The sequence below is a fragment of the Hypomesus nipponensis genome, chromosome 14 (genome assembly GCF_054491055.1).
Source record: "Hypomesus nipponensis isolate SF chromosome 14, ASM5449105v1, whole genome shotgun sequence".
Lineage (NCBI taxonomy): Eukaryota > Metazoa > Chordata > Actinopteri > Osmeriformes > Osmeridae > Hypomesus > Hypomesus nipponensis.
In genome coordinates, this window is record NC_140374.1 from 20,460,691 (window position 1) to 20,476,460 (window position 15,770).

At 48.3% G+C, this 15,770-nt stretch overlaps 4 protein-coding genes across 7 annotated transcripts in view; 1 reads left to right on the forward strand and 3 right to left on the reverse strand.

Moving 5' to 3' along the window:
- Nucleotides 1–8,098, reverse strand: part of srgap1a (SLIT-ROBO Rho GTPase activating protein 1a) — a 64,861-nt gene extending 56,763 nt beyond the window's left edge. For 2 of the 3 annotated variants that reach the window (XM_084671545.1, XM_084671544.1), the window contains exon 1: nt 7,471–8,097. In XM_084671545.1, coding sequence (XP_084527671.1) covers nt 7,471–7,537 — 67 coding nt within the window. In that variant the 5' untranslated portion in view covers nt 7,538–8,097. Of the gene's footprint in view, nt 1–7,470 lie in introns of all 3 variants that reach the window. The other variant, XM_084671546.1, reaches the window with a different exon arrangement.
- Nucleotides 8,099–8,731: 633 nt separating this feature from the next.
- Nucleotides 8,732–11,740, reverse strand: rxylt1 (ribitol xylosyltransferase 1). Of its 2 annotated transcripts, none has more exons than XM_084672345.1 (6): nt 11,347–11,740; nt 10,962–11,153; nt 10,665–10,767; nt 10,246–10,560; nt 9,920–10,090; nt 8,732–9,471 (listed from the first exon to the last, which is right to left on the reverse strand). In XM_084672345.1, the coding sequence occupies exons 1-6, from the start codon at nt 11,489–11,491 to the stop codon at nt 9,069–9,071; spliced, it is 1,329 nt and encodes a 442-aa protein (XP_084528471.1). In that variant the 5' UTR covers nt 11,492–11,740; the 3' UTR covers nt 8,732–9,068. The 2 variants fall into 2 exon arrangements, with proteins under 2 accessions (XP_084528471.1, XP_084528470.1); XM_084672344.1 differs by having other exon boundaries at nt 11,335–11,731.
- Nucleotides 11,741–11,950: 210 nt separating this feature from the next.
- Nucleotides 11,951–13,452, forward strand: LOC146259096 (cytochrome b-c1 complex subunit Rieske, mitochondrial-like). The gene is made up of 2 exons (XM_084672830.1): nt 11,951–12,196; nt 12,728–13,452. Exons 1-2 carry the CDS (start codon nt 12,067–12,069, stop codon nt 13,336–13,338), a joined length of 741 nt encoding a protein of 246 aa, XP_084528956.1. The 5' UTR covers nt 11,951–12,066; the 3' UTR covers nt 13,339–13,452.
- Nucleotides 13,432–15,277, reverse strand: LOC146259097 (protein C19orf12 homolog). The gene is made up of 3 exons (XM_084672831.1): nt 15,145–15,277; nt 14,798–14,958; nt 13,432–14,537 (listed from the first exon to the last, which is right to left on the reverse strand). Exons 2-3 carry the CDS (start codon nt 14,955–14,957, stop codon nt 14,272–14,274), a joined length of 426 nt encoding a protein of 141 aa, XP_084528957.1. The 5' UTR covers nt 14,958; nt 15,145–15,277; the 3' UTR covers nt 13,432–14,271.
- Nucleotides 15,278–15,770: the final 493 nt, after the last annotated feature.

The following is a 15,770-nucleotide window of genomic DNA, read 5'->3' on the forward strand; positions in this document are numbered from 1 at the left end:
CAGCCTTAGTCCCAGCCCCAGCCTTAGTCCCAGCCCCAGCCTTAGTCCCACCCCAGCCTTAGTCCCAGCTCCAGTACAATATCAGCCTCAACCCAGTTCAGTTCTAGTTCCAGCTGTAGTTCCAGCTGTAGTTCAGCTGTAGTTCAGCTCTAGTTCAGCTCTAATCCAGGCCCATCCCAGCTCAAAGCAGCGTAGGCAGTGTGCTAGTTTCAGCCAGTCTAATCTCCCTGGCAGCAGCTCTGCCTGGGGGGGTGGGGTGGCGGGGGGTGGGGTGGCAGTGGGCTCCCCATCCTCCTCAGGTCAGGAGGTCAACATGGGATAAAGACGGAGAGAGGGAAAGGGGGAGGGGGGGGGTCAGAAGGATCACAAGAAAAACCCCCTCTCCATCGCTGAGGAGGAAGGGGGAGGAGGACAGGGGGAGGGGGAGGTCAAGCGAGTGAGAGGTTAGGGGAGGGTGGAGATCCAGGAGCAGTCCAGGGTAACGGAGGCTGGGGAAACTACAGGACTGGTCTATTGTCTACACTCTACAGGGTAAACATGTGGGACAGTAGTGCGTATTCCCCACACCATGGTGGACAGAGAAAGGGATGGAGACAGATAGCGACCAGGCGGTGGGTGAACACTGTAAGCATTTAGCATTCTCAGCAAAGTCATCGGTGGTCGGCTGGAGGCCCCTGGGAGCTCCAGGGATCAGGGCCGGTGGGCAGATGAAGGCAGACGTGGTGGGACTGGTCAGCATGATAAAACACGGCTCTGCTATCCTCTCTCTAACACTGGGGGCGGTTCAGAGGGGCATTAGCCTGTGTGGGGGCAGGAGGGTGAGGGGACAGAGAGAGAGGCCAGAGTCAGAAGGCTGGGAGCAAGCGGGAGACAGACTTTCCAGGCAGTCGAGACAATTCACCACACAGCAGGAACAGAAAACGCCTGTGTCTTTTTCACTCTTAAGTCTTGAGTGTTAAAGAAGGTAAATGAGTGGTCAAAAATAGATCAAAGCTAACAAAAGCAGTGATTATTGATAAGGAAGGTGGGGGTGGTTACTGATAGAGAAGGTAGAGGAGTGGTTGGGGCGTGAGCAGAGGGAATCCTCCTAGTTTGCGGCTGAGAGGATCGGTCTCCTCATGGTGACAGCCACTTAGGTAAGGCTCTGAACACATCAATAATGCACCAGATGACTTTGTGACCTGACAGTTGACATGCCTGGATAATCAAGTTCATTAACCAACCAGAGGAGGGTATGGGAGGAGAGCAGTTACCTGTGCAGTCAGAGCAGAGCAGAGTGGGGCAGCAACAGCTTGTGGACAGATTGCCGTGGTCAGTAAGTCTTTATTTATAGTAGGCAGGAAGCCAAAGTGGCAGATGTCACATTGTTTTAAGCAAATGGAGGAAATAAGAAAGGGGGGGGGGGGGGGGGTTGACTTCTAGGATGTTTACATATCTTGAAAAGCTCTTCTCACCACAAAACACACAAACAGCTTCGAGCTAACTTCCACCACATGAACGGGCCCCACACACTGAATCAAATGAGTCACCTAATAATGATGGATTGGCATTTATCCAAAGCAACATTCACAGGGGGATTCAGGCCATCAAGCTCTTGATATGCAGTCAGAGGCTCTGACACTGAGCTGTACCTAGTAGTTACCAAGTTGTTCTTCTCCCTGCTCTGATCTCACCCTGCCTCAGATACACACACACACACACACACACACACACACCCTGCCTCAGATACACACACACACACACACCCTGCCTCAGATACACACACACACACACACCCTGCCTCAGATACACACACACACACACACACCCTGCCTCAGATACACACACACATACACACACCCACCCTGCCTCAGATACACACACACACACACACACACAGACCCTGCCTCAGATACACACACACACACACACCCTGCCTCAGATACACACGCACACACACACCCTGCCTCAGATACACACACACATACACACACCCACCCTGCCTCAGATACACACACACACACACACCCTGCCTCAGATACACACGCACACACACACCCTGCCTCAGATACACACACACATACACACACCCACCCTGCCTCAGATACACACATACACACACCCACACACCCTGCTTCAGATACACACACACACCCCATACCCCCCCCCCCTCCCCCCCACGAGTCCTCTTAGTTTCCCTCAAAAACGTTGCCTTCACGCCTCAGTCTTCCCCCGACTCTCCCTGTGCTTGCGGGTGGTAAAACAGCAAACAGGTTAGGCGCAAGGCTTAGATAAGACCTTTTTATAGAGCCAAATTCAGTCTGTCAGTATCAGTTACAGCCAAGACAATAACTGTGCTCTCCCCCACTCTCCTCAGACCCCCCTCTGACACAGGGCCACTTGGGTTCTCCTCCCATTGTTTGGTCCGGGGAGCGACCAGGCCTGGTGGGGGGCCGGGACTGGCGTTGGGGGTTTATCCACGGGGAGGGGCCTGTGTCCTGGGGGGTCCTGGGGGCCTTTGTGGCAGGAGAGAAAACCTCAGATAGGACGGGGGGTCGTGCCAGAACTTGGCTGAGTTTATTAAACAGCAGAGAGGGCGAGTAGCTACAGATGGTGCCGTCAATAACTCCCCACGCCCCGACAAACACACACACACACCGACACACACACACACCGACACACACACACACCGACACACACACACACCGACACACACACACACCGACAGACACACACACACCGACACACACACAGCCATACCACAGACAGAGACGACACAGGAAGGCAAGGTGACAAACTCTGCAGTATAAGTAGAGGGAGGCAGATGGTAGTGTGTGAGCTTCTCTTTCTGTGTGTGTGTGTGTGAGGCAAAGGCAGAGAGTGTGTGTGAGGCAAAGGCAGAGAGTGTGTGTGAGGCGGAGAGAGTGTCGGTGTGAGGAGGAGTATGTGTGTGTGTGTGCATGCGTGCTGCAACAGGAACGAGGTGTGAGATTTCGATCAGGTCCTGAGGCGGTGACCCTGGTAAACACTGCTAACCCTAACCCTAACCCTAACCCTAACACTGCTAACCCTAACCCTAACACTGCTAACCCTAACCCTAACCCTAACACTGCTAACCCTAACCCTAACCCTAACACTGCTAACCCTAACCCTAACCGGGGCTTCACACCGTCAGGCGGGGCTGGTTCCTGCAGGAGACTCCCAGACCTAGCGCGTCAGGCAACTCGTCATATCACGCAGTCGGGGGGGGCACACCTTCTTAGCAGGGCAGGCTATTTAAACAGGATATCGATGCACTCTGCATTGCTTAGTGCGACACAGGATGCTCACTGCTTCTGCCTCCGCCTCCCCAGCCTCCAGCCTTCCCAGCCTCCAGCCTCACCGGGCTCCAGCCTCCCCAGCCTCCACCCTTGGTTCTGTGTTCTTGCAGGGGGAATGCGTCGCTGCTCTCTGCTCGGATGTCTAGACAGTGTCTCCGTTGGGTGTGGCAGGGAGCCGCTGCGAGCAGAACTATTATGCCAAAACGTGTATTGTATTGTGTGTAATAAAGTATCAAGTAAATACTACTACTGAGTCCTCCGGCCTGAACCCAGGAGAGGAGCAGAGTGTTTGTCCCATTATTAGTCTATGTGACAGATCAGTGAAAGTCAATACCACCACAATAAACCATGTAGGCTGGGATAGCGTATCTCTTCACTGTTTCCTCTCATTAGCATGGAAGCTGTTGTCCTCAGTGAAGCCCCAAAAAATACACACTGCTCTTTTCTCTTAAGAAACTAAAAAAGAAACACATCAGCTGGTAAAATAAGGCCTAACAGTAAAATACAAAAAGGAAAAACTAATTATACCTTGGAAACTGATAGAAGCCTGGTATGAGAATGATTCATCTTGACGTTGCAGCTGGGGCATGTGACTCAATAAAGAGCAAGTTGTTGGATCACATGACAACACAGCTGTAGCACACGTCACATGACAACACAGCTGTAGCACACATCACATGACAACACAGCTGTAGCACACGTCACATGACAACACAGCTGTAGCACACATCACATGACAACACAGCTGTAGCACACGTCACATGACAACACAGCTGTAGCACACGTCACATGACAACACAACTGTAGCACACGTCACATGACAACACAGCTGTAGCACACGTCACATGACAACACAACTGTGCCATCATCAGTCTCTGCTAGTGTGGGGTTGTACCAGTTTCTGGATGTGTGAGACCAGCATGTATTTTTCTCGCTCCCTGCATGTCATTCTAGCAACCACTGTCACGTGAAGAGGCCAAGACTCCTGCTGCAAAGCCAGTGGGGCATCCCAAAGGCCATCTTTTATGATTGTGTGTGTGGGGGTGCATGTGCTATGTGTGTATGTGTGTGTGTGTGGGAGTGCATGTGTGTGTAGCTATGTGTGTATGTGTGTGTGTGTGTGTGTGTGGGAGTGCATGTGTGTGTAGCTATGTGTGTATGTGTGTGTGTGTGTGTGTGGGGGGGGGGAGTGCATGTGTGTGTAGCTATGTGTGTATGTGTGTGTGTGTGTGTGTGTGTGTGCGTGTGTGTGTGGTGGTTTATGCGAGTGCTTGTGTGTAAGGGGCAGGAAGGTGCGGGTGCTCTATGGGGGTAACCTTAGCGACGGCAGGGTCCGGAGCACCTGTCAACAGCTCGTGGAAACCATGGCGACAGGCTGACGGAGTCCCAACCTCAGGTCACCCAAGGACTGACCAGCAGACAGCAGGAGCATGCTCCCTCTCTGGGCAGACAGCCTCACACGGGCGGTGACATGTGACGACATTGTTCTGAGGTGCCGTCTACATGGTGTAGAATAGATGCTAATACTATCCACAAAAAACTGGAAGGCAAAAACAGTGTTTGCTTGCCTTGTATCCATCAACCATTGATTCTCTTCTGTTTACCTGACGCTTGACGAAAATAAAACACCCTTAAAATCAAGACTAGACAAAACACACACACACACACACACACACACACAGAGAAAAAAGAACATTAAAGATTGTAGAAGCCTGATGCTTGTTAAGCTGTAGGCTGTTTTGCAGACAACAGCGTTAAGACGTGCTTTCTTCTTAACCTTGAATAAGCAGAATCAGAGTTTGGTACCATTTAAATGGAGTGAAAAGGCTTCCCCTGGAAGATGCTTGAGAAGCGAGTGTCATGTGAATGACAGATTAGGCAGAGGACGGTGCCAGGCGACAGAGGAAGAATGTCAAGCTGCAGAAGAATGACGGGGGATTTAAATACTCCCAAACTATTGACTGGAATAATCGTCATTCGCTTGAGAGGCTGGAAGAATCCAACAGACCCAGCAAGGCTGTCAGGAAGAAAGAGAGGGAGAGAGAGGGGTGGGGGAGAGAGAGGGGTGGGGGAGAGAGAGGGGTGGGGGAGAGAGAGGGGTGGGGGGAGAGAGAGAGAGGGGTGGGGGAGAGAGAGAGAGGGGTGGGGGAGAGAGAGAGAGGGGTGGGGGAGAGAGAGGGGTGGGGGAGAGAGAGAGAGGGGTGGGGGAGAGAGAGAGAGGGGTGGGGGAGAGAGAGAGAGGGGTGGGGGAGAGAGAGAGAGGGGTGGGGGAGAGAGAGGGGTGGGGGAGAGAGAGAGAGGGGTGGGGGAGAGAGAGAGAGGGGTGGGGGAGGGAGAGAGAGGGGTGGGGGAGAGAGAGAGGGGTGGGGGAGAGAGAGAGAGGGGTGGGGGAGAGAGAGAGAGGGGTGGGGGAGAGAGAGGGGTGGGGAGGGAGAGAGAGAGGGGTGGGGAGAGAGAGGGGTGGGGGAGAGAGAGAGAGGGGTGGGGGAGAGAGAGGGGTGGGGGAGAGAGAGAGAGGGGTGGGGGAGAGAGAGAGAGGGGTGGGGGAGAGAGAGAGAGGGGTGGGGGAGAGAGAGGGGTGGGGAGGGAGAGAGAGAGGGGTGGGGAGAGAGAGGGGTGGGGGGGAGAGAGAGAGAGAGAGAGAGAAAGAGAGAGAGAGAACCTGCAGATATCAAACATCTTTCTTTGCTCAAAAATAATGGATGACTGTTGGAGACTCGCCCCTGGCTTTACCGGTGCAGTGAAACCAGCATCCCTATCCCTCCCTAATCCAGTCCAGTGGTTCAGTCCAGTACACTGTTCAGGTCCATGTAGAGGAGTTTGACACATCCTCCTGACATTTAGGTGTTAAATCAATTTGATTTACTTAATCAACAGTTATACTGAAAATCTGTGTCTCAGATTACCTCATAGTTTATGGCCCATGCAGGCATTCAAATGGTCGTAGAGCTACAGTCAAGGCACAACTGGGAGGATTCGAAATGCAAAGAAGAGACCAAAGTACATAGTCAGTTACTGTGCCATGCAAATATTGTAAAATGCCAAGAACTTTTCCTGTTCACCATTAAATCAGCGTGTTATTATTACCCCATTTGGCCGGCTGTGCAGGACACGCAGCAGGCATGTCCCCCCCCCCCCCCCTTCCCCATGACGCGGCATCACCCGTCTATTGCAGGCTGAAATACCTTGGTCATCACAGGACAGGGGGGAGGGGCGGCACATTCCTGCCAAATGAGAGTTGCAACTCAAGTACACACAATCTAGTAATTTCCCAAACTGCCCCGCACCCCCCCCCCCCCACCCCCCCCCCACCACCCTCCCAAACACACACTTCTGCCCCCAGGATTGGAGGTTTGGTGGAGGCGTGAATTAGATTCCATACTATGATATTCCTCCTGCTTGCTAACAGCGCTCGAGCACACACTTCCCTGGCTGGAGGCCAATCCCCATGGTTACCTAGGAGCAGCAACGGTCTCTTCCCCTCTGCTCCGTGTCGAGAGGATAGACACTCGGCTATCGACGTTCTTCGTGGGTTTCAAAGGTTGCGGGTAGAATAATATTTACAGTAGGCTAGATTATCTACCTGCCGTTCTAATTCCAGAAGTTTTATCTAAACCGGAATGTCAGTCCTGTTATGGACCAGCCGTCAAACTCCGCAGATAAAAAAAAGTGACTATTCAAATCAGTTCTTGCGGCAGGATTACAGCAACCGGGGTTACTGTTGCTGCTACCGCCACATGTGAGCGCAGAGCTTATAGACACACACACACACACTAGTACTTTAAATAACATCTAAACGGGGGGAACGCAGGACAAGACAGCTACAGACAGCACTATAGTTCAATTGAGCTCACAAGCACTAAGTAGAAGGAAAAGAGCTCAACCACGCAGGACTCAGGAGGATAAGCAGCCATGAAGTTTGATGAAATAATTTACGGCAAACATCAAGGTTACATCTGCATTCTGTAATATGAAACAAGATGGCACTCAGATACACGTTTAGCCTAAATTCATCGACCAGCAAAGTATTTAAAATATCGTGGCTACTTTTCCATGTTTCCTTGTAAGAAATAGCGTACCTATAGCATTAATGTTGAAATTATTGATAATGTCAAGACTAAGCCTATAGGCTACGTTGCAATGTTACATTAAATCATAATCAATAACTCACCTTTAACTTGACTTTCATACTCGGCTATGATTTCTTTATCCTTTTTGAACTTCGGTGTATTCGACATTTTCAGACTGATTCAGTGTGGGTCGCTGTCTGTAAACTTTAGTCAACAATTGGTTTACGCCTTGAACATCCACTGCATCACACGGTCGTGTTCCACAAACCCAAATAAAGCCCAGGCAGAATATCGGAAACTAGCCAACACGAGATAACTTTCAAATTTGAGACAATTGTCTCCCTTTTCTATACAAAATGACTCGAATAGTACAAATTTAGTCCATTGTCCTACGTCCACGCGTTTGAGGTCGGTGTGGAATCTTGATGTCAATGGAAAATGATAGACGTTGGCTGCGCCGCGGCAAGAAGAGCGGAGATGTCGAGCGGGCGCAACAGCATAGCCTTTCGATAGCCAAATCAAAACTCACACTACGTAAACGTTATTAATTTTTTAAAGCAGGTCTTGCACAGATCGCGCCATTCTCGTTGAGGGAGTAGTCGATAGACTTGGCATAACAAGAGTATCCTATGGTTGCTGACTGGTCTGCTTTTACCGACTTCCCTCGCTCTCTATAGTTTCCACACTCCTACCTCGCTGCGTCCCAGCCAGCTCAGGCCAACTGCAGAGCACGCAGCTGCCGGAGCTTCACTCCCTGCCTGGAAGTGAAGAGGGAGGGATCAAGAAAGGCACATACTGTACATAGCATAACAGGACAGGCATTGACAATTTTCAAACCAGTTTTTCATTATTCCCAGGATAGTATTTCGGGATTTTTTGGATTGGATTGTTTTGGTCTGGCATGTTGTCTATGGTGGTTTTTAATATAGAGAAATTGCAGGGTGTGTCCCTATTGTCTTTAAGTTTATTTTCACGATTTAAAAAACTAATTACTTCGACTGAGGGACAGAAGAACCACCGAGGAAGCTTAAATAAATGGTTATTGAACTTTTTAATACATTCAGAAACGTGCATACGATTGGTGCCAAGTCTCTTCTAATGGATAATGCATTATCTTTCTCATTTCAAATGGCTTTGAAACACTGACTTCTGGCGTTTCTTAATAATAACAAAAAAGAAACAAAAAAAAGCATTACCTTTGATACAGCATGTACTCACAAGGCCATGGTGGTTGTAGTCTCTTGTCTCCATCTAGTGGTCTGTCTTATAAAATGTGTATGCCAGCGTAGCGTTATTTCGTACAAGCGATGTAGTTTGCGTTTGCCTCTTTAAATCAACATACAGAATGACAACTGCAACATATTGTAAAAAAAAGCTTTAATAGATAAACAGGTACATCGTTTCAGAGAGAGTGACAAGTAATAATGACAGTTTTGTATTTTTACTGACTGCAGTTTATCTGAAGATAGACCACTGACTATAGACCACTGACTAGAAAAACATGTATAGGCCTACGCAATATTTGGGATGAAACAAAATACTTTGCACCCGGTACTATACACGGTTCACCTTGTAATGCCTAATTAGTGTTTAAAGGTGTGTGTGGGGAAAAGTGCTGTAGACAACGTGGTTGATATTCTGCACAAACAAAAAAGACTGAAGCACCTCAAGTTTACGTTTCTCTGCCGGCCGCGGCCTCTCACACGTTTTTAAAGAAGGCCTCCTCCAAGACCTCAGTGAACCTGTCCTTCATCTGCAGCCGGAAGTTGCTGTACCACTCCAGCAGCCTCCGCCTCCTCTCCATCCTCTCCTGCGGGCTCCTCCTCCTCTCCTCCTCCAGGATGCCCGGCAGCTCCCTCCAGTCCTGGATGTAGATGAAGGGGGCTTGGGCCTCCTTGAGGAGGCGTAGTGGGGAGCTGGGCCCGGCTGAGCAGCCGCCGGGGGTCATGATGTCCTCTACCACTGGCACGGAGCCGGAGGAGCAGGCCTCGTAAATGCGGTAGCACTCGGTGTTGATGCCCACGGGACAGAGGGTGAGCTCACTCTGAGCCAGGGCTGTCCGGTAGCGCCTCAAGCTGTCAGCGGTCTCCTGGGGCAACCACCTAAAGACACGTGGGGTGGGGGCGTTGGGGGGAAGAGACGAGGACCCCAGTCTGATTAGGAATGTTTGCGATAAGGGGCAAGACCAAATTAACTTTACTAGGAAGGCCTAGTTGGTCACAGGGTTAGACTAAATACACACAAGGATAACTTGAATGTTTTGTTAGACAGAAGGCCAGGTGATACCCATACCTCTGGAATGAAGTACTTTGTTTAGTAGTTATAATGGTGATTTACAGGAACTTGGAATATATGTATTTGAATGAATCTCAGTTTTACAGTACAAGCAAACACTGTGTTTGTGTCGTTGTCAAAGTTGTCCTTCGTATTCTGTTCTTGTGCAAACCCTGACTGCAAAACACATTCCACCTCGTGGGACAATAAAGATAACCACTGAACCTTGAAAGGAATGGTACAATGCTCCAGTGACAGGCTAGGCCAGTGACATACTTCTCTCTAGCGGTCATGATGCAGTCCTTCTCCAGGCCGGCCTGTTTCAGGACGCCCACCAGCGTCTCCCTGGAGGAGTTCTTGTAGATGGTTCCCAGGAAGTTACAGAGGTAGGGCCTGTTGGAGCTTACCATGTGTGCGTTCGGGGCGACGACAGGGAACTGTCTGTACCTACACCCAGACAAGCAGATTGTAGTCGTTTTTACAAGAACTAATAAACATCATTTTTGTGTCTGAATCGATGTGATAGATCCAGCTAGACAAGAAAAATCGATTAAGAAAGACACACTTAAACGTTAGCCCAGAGAGACAACAGGTGGACCTACGTGGCTACTCCTAGTGGCCACTGAAAGACATCCTTGTTGTTGACCCAGGGGCTGTCGTAGACCAGGAACAGCAGATCCACAAAGCCGCCGTGACTCTTCAAGTAGGGCCTGATCCAGTCGTTGGTGCAGTGCTCGCTGCCCAGCAGAACCACCCCCACGTGGGCCTCCGTGTTAGCCTGGACCAGGGTCTGCACATGTTGGAGCCATCTGGTGGCGTAGGATATCTTCTGCTGCTCACGGCCGTTCAGCACCACAACAACACTGTCCGTGTCCAAAGGAACATGCCCTTGGACTACTGCTGGGCCCGTGTAGAAACTACAGGGAGAGAGAAATAGAAAGGCGAAAATGTTTAGGGTGTGTGTGTGTGTACTGTAGATTAACGTAGAGCTGTTCTTTTAAGATGTATTGGTTTGGCTTACCTGAAATCGATCTTCCCTGCCTGAACGTCCCCTTCTCTCCACTGTGCAGTTCTGTCATTGGGATTCAGCGGACCTTCCAATATATGTTCCCACAGATAAAGTCCTGCAAGAAGGTAAGAAGATGATTAAACATGAAAAAGTTACAAATCTGTTGCTGTGTCATTCATTTATATCTGATTGGGACAGTGTCGATTTTGTTACTGTTTGTTAATGATCATGTAACAGATAACATTCAAACTACCCGTCTTCAACAGGACATGGTTGTATGTGTGGAAAGACGGAATGGCTTTGCTATACCTATAGCAGCTTTCCCCCAGATTTGTACTTTATATCTTTTGGGCCTGTTTTTGTCAACGCGCTCTTGGTATTGTCTGAAAGCCTCTCTTCGCTTGTTCAGTGCAGACAGATAATCCGCCTGCTCCTCTTGCCACGGGTTCCACTCTTCGTCCCCTGCAAACGAACCTGCAACCACTCCAGCCTTGACGCCAACTGTGACAATAAATAGTTAAAATAAAGGCATCTGTCTACATTTCACATTATATTAATATTTTAGTAGATCGGCTACTCACACACCAGTCACACACCATTGTCCTCGTAATAACATATAATGTAACAATAAAATAACAGACTCAGTTGGTTATGGTAGCTACTAAGCTAGCAAGCAATCTACCTTTTATGATACCTGAAGTTGCACCTGCTTTCTTCACCACTCTGTGAACACGGGAAATGACCCTAGTGCTAAAAAACACATTGTATGCAGAATATAGGGAGAATGCCACATACACAAAAATGACCAAGATAAATATTCTTCGGCGATGTATTTTCATATTTTCCCCTCACGTAACCATCCTGTATCGGTGTAGTTGTGTAAACTAGCTTAGCTCGAATGATTTTCGGCTAGAATGTTTACAGCGTGAGGACCCCAATAAATAGACTGACATGACATTTGCCTGATTGGAATGAAAGTCTTCTACGGTTGTAAAAAAATATAAATATATCTTTCCAATCTTGGATGAACTAAAACAATGTGTGTTTGAGATAGGCTTCCAGCCTTGTTAGAAAGGTTGATGCAAATATGAAACAAATATATCATATAATAGGTGTGTTCGACTTCATGCAGCACCGGCAGCGCCAAGAGCCGGCTGCAACTGTCTGACTTGAAGCAGTGAATGCCATTGGCTGCTTCAAGTCAGCCGGCTGCAGACGGCTGTCGGCGCCGCCGGCGCTGCATGAAGTCGAACACACCTAGTGTTACATGTATACCTACCCTCATTTGTATTCCCGGATGTTACGCAAAACGTTCTAATATGGGAACATACATACCCATAAGGACGGACAGAAACTTTTCTCAGAAGGGAAGGTCGGTGCGTCCTCCAACAAGTAAAGTGTTCACCCACAAATAATGATAACTTTAGCTGCTCGCTCCGGGGCTTTGGCCCCGTATTTCCAGGTGACAGGTGGATCCATCAAAGCTCTGGTCTCCGGAGCCGTGAAGGGAGATGCGTTTTTCAAGACTGGCTCTGCTGCCTGTTGTAAGCATTTTAATTTTGCCAGCTTATCGCTGTAGCCTTTACATATGTGGACAATTGACTTGGATAGTCCGTGTCTAATATGTCTAAATATAAAAAGCATTATGTTCTGGTGAATCCAACGATAATAACTGCAGGTGGGTGCCTACATCCAGACGCATAAGGCTCTTTGGAGGTCTTGTTTATATCAGCCAGCCAACTTCATGTTACAGACATGGCGGCTGCATATTATGACATAACAACGAGTATATGTTCTCTGCTAACAAACTCGGCACTTAAATAGTGTAAAACAAAACTTTAGCAATATCATGTTGCTTACAAAACTGCTATCACATGTGTATAAGGATATTCAAGTAACAGTACCACTTACAGTGTAATAAGCTTATCTTGTTATGTCATAAGCTGAGCTACCCCTGTGGCATTAATATAACGGTGCAGATGGAATGCGGATCACGGCCTTGAACTTTTCCCATCCTGTCCCTGGAATGTCGGCGCATGCTGTCCCATCCAACATGTTGTGCTTGTCGTTGACAGCTTCTGGTGGAGTCCGTCTGGCCCACACAGACATCAAGATACCTGACTTCTCCGACTACCGACGCCCAGAAGTTCAGGATCCCAAGGCGTCATCCCAGGAAAGTGGCGACGCCCGCAGAACCTTCTCCTACATGATGACAGCCGGATTCTCCATCGTGGCCGTCTACTCAGCCAAGACCGTGGTCACCCAGTTCGTGTCCTCCATGAGCGCCTCTGCCGACGTCCTGGCCCTGTCCAAGATCGAGGTCAAGCTGGGGGACATCCCGGAGGGTAAGAACGTCACCTTGAAGTGGAGAGGCAAACCTCTGTTCGTTCGCCACCGTACGGAGAAAGAGATCGCTACGGAGGCGGCGGTGGATCTGTCAGAGCTGCGGGACCCCCAGCACGACAAGGACCGCGTGGCCAACCCAGAGTGGGTCATCGTCATCGGGGTGTACACCTACTTGGGCTGCGTCCCCATCGCCAACTCCGGAGATTACGGGGGTTACTACTGTCCCTGTCACGGCTCCCACTATGACGCCTCGGGCCGGATCAGGAAGGGGCCCGCGCCCCTCAACCTGGAGGTGCCGTACTATGAGTTCCTGGATGAGGAGACGGTCGTGGTGGGATAGGATATCTTGTTTGTCTTTCTACTGTGTTTTTTTGAATGGGTCTGTATGAGAACTCTGAATCTGAAAAGGTTGCTACTGCCTAATAAAGGGACATTTTAACAATCCAAAACCACAGTCTTTTGTTGACTGATTTTATTCTGCTCGTTTAAAATCCTTCTGTATTTTTTTAGAGTTGTCAATAACAGAGAATAAATAGCATCATGATTCTAGTTATACTTGGCACTGGATTGTATACAGGGTCTAACTAAGTAGTACATAGTGTTCTGCTTAAAACTGCAGACTGAATTTACTCACTGGCTGCAACAGGAGCAGCATTCACAATTGAGTGGATTGAAATGACATAAAACAAACTTCACATCAAATTCACAGTAATGGGCGTCTTACTTCAGAACTATTATCCACCAATAGAGGGAGAGAAAACACTAGCATGTTTCACTTCATCAAAGGCATAGCTGATGTTACGTTTGGAGTGAAATGTTATCCAACATTAAAACAACAGTGAAGTCTCTGTTGGGAGTTGGGTGGCTGAGTGGTTAGGAAATCGGGCTAGTAATTTGAAGGTCGCCAGTTCGATTCCCGGCCGAGCCAAATGATGTTGTGTCCTTGGGCAAGGCACTTCACCCTACTTGCCTCGGGGGAATGTCCCTGTACTTACTGTAAGTCGCTAAGAGCGTCTGCTAAATGACTAAATATAGATCTTAAGAGCGTTCTAGGGCACTCTTAGAACGTTCTTAAGACGCTCTTAGCGTTAATAGCTTCTTAACGAATCTGGGAAAACCCGGTCAATGTAATTCTCCCTTGGTTCCTGTTTCCTGCTGCTTTCGATTTGTGCAAAGCGGTTTGACCATCATCATCTTTTTCTCTGGTATCAGGTACTGTGGTCCTCTCAGTCCCAGAGATAGAATGTTTCATATCCGTCTGACACAGTGCTCCTTAGTCCACATAGTGTACCTCTGCCTGGAGTTCTTTGGTTAAGTAGCCAAGGAGTGCTCCAGTCACCTGTTGCTGAAGGCTGATGTTGCCCATCACTAGGGCAGTCAGCTGGGCCAGATCAGTCCACTGGACATCCCCCATGATGGCCATGACATCCTCATAGAGCTTCTGCTGTTGTTGGAGGGACAGCTCCATGATGATCTGAGGAAGAGGCTTGAACTGGCCGCTGGTCATCCAGCAGCCCAGCAGCCCCCCCACAGCGCCCCCTGGCGAAAAGGAGGAAAAAAGAGGACGGTGCATAATAAAGAACATGTGCGAATAAGTTTATTGTATGCACCTTCCTGCCTCAGTAAATTCCGTGTTGTGAAATCGTACATGGCGATAAAATCAAATTCTGATTCTGAAGTCCTACCAAGTCCATGTCTCGCACAAATCACTTGGAAAAGTGGATTGATATTCTGTGTACACATGCTATTTTTCCCACTATCTAGATCAGAGACACTGATAATCAAAAATGTCCACTCACCTACTGCGATTCCAAGTGGCCCTCCAACCAGGCCACCGGCGAAGGCCAGTCCACCGGCCGCAAAGGCTCCCTTACTTGACCCTTTCACCGTGGTTTTTATCTGTTGGTTGGCCGATAGCTCGCAACAGAGTCGCATGACGTCATCAACCCTTTTTGACATCCTGTTATTAGTCCAAAAATACATTTTTAATTTTGGTTTGAGAACAAAAGATTGTAACGGACACATAACATTAAACATTTGACCAAATTGCTGGTTCCAACAATGTATGACACCACTGAACAATACTTTACGGAGTGGGGCCTTTGTAAGTAGGCTACTACACATCAAAACTTAACAAATAACATACCTCGTTGATTAATTTCAGTACTTTAATCCCTATCGAAACATTTATCTGGAGAGCGATATTCCATGACAGTCATTCCTGATGTCTTGGACTGTGTCACTATCGCGGTGGTTTGTGGGTTAGCCCTGCTTCCTGTAAGAGCAATACATCAAAGAGCATGTTAGCCAATCAGAAAAAAGCCTTAGAATAACGGGATGGAGAAAACTACACAGCAATTTTAAAGCCAACTCTAGATTACAGAGAAGACCAGTTGGACATAAATCAGAGTATATTAATTGGGAATGTAGTGAATTAATAGGGCATCCCTCCCCCGATGTCTATACATCTAAAGACCACGTGGCTACATGTTTACTTATATCTGATCTCTGGTACAGTACACGTCATGAACCCCTTAAATGTATTTGAACAAATCATATACGGAATTCAAAGTGAAAAATGGACCAGAAACTGTGTCTCATGCAGAATGTTGTTTTATTTCACTGCCCATTTGTTTGCATAGTGTAGTTAACATGCTCTCTCGTGCAACATTATTGCAATTCAAAGTAGCAACAAATCACATATCTTGTCAGCATGTAGCATTCATAACATCTGGATATGGTCAAATTCAAAATATATATTATAATGTAAAT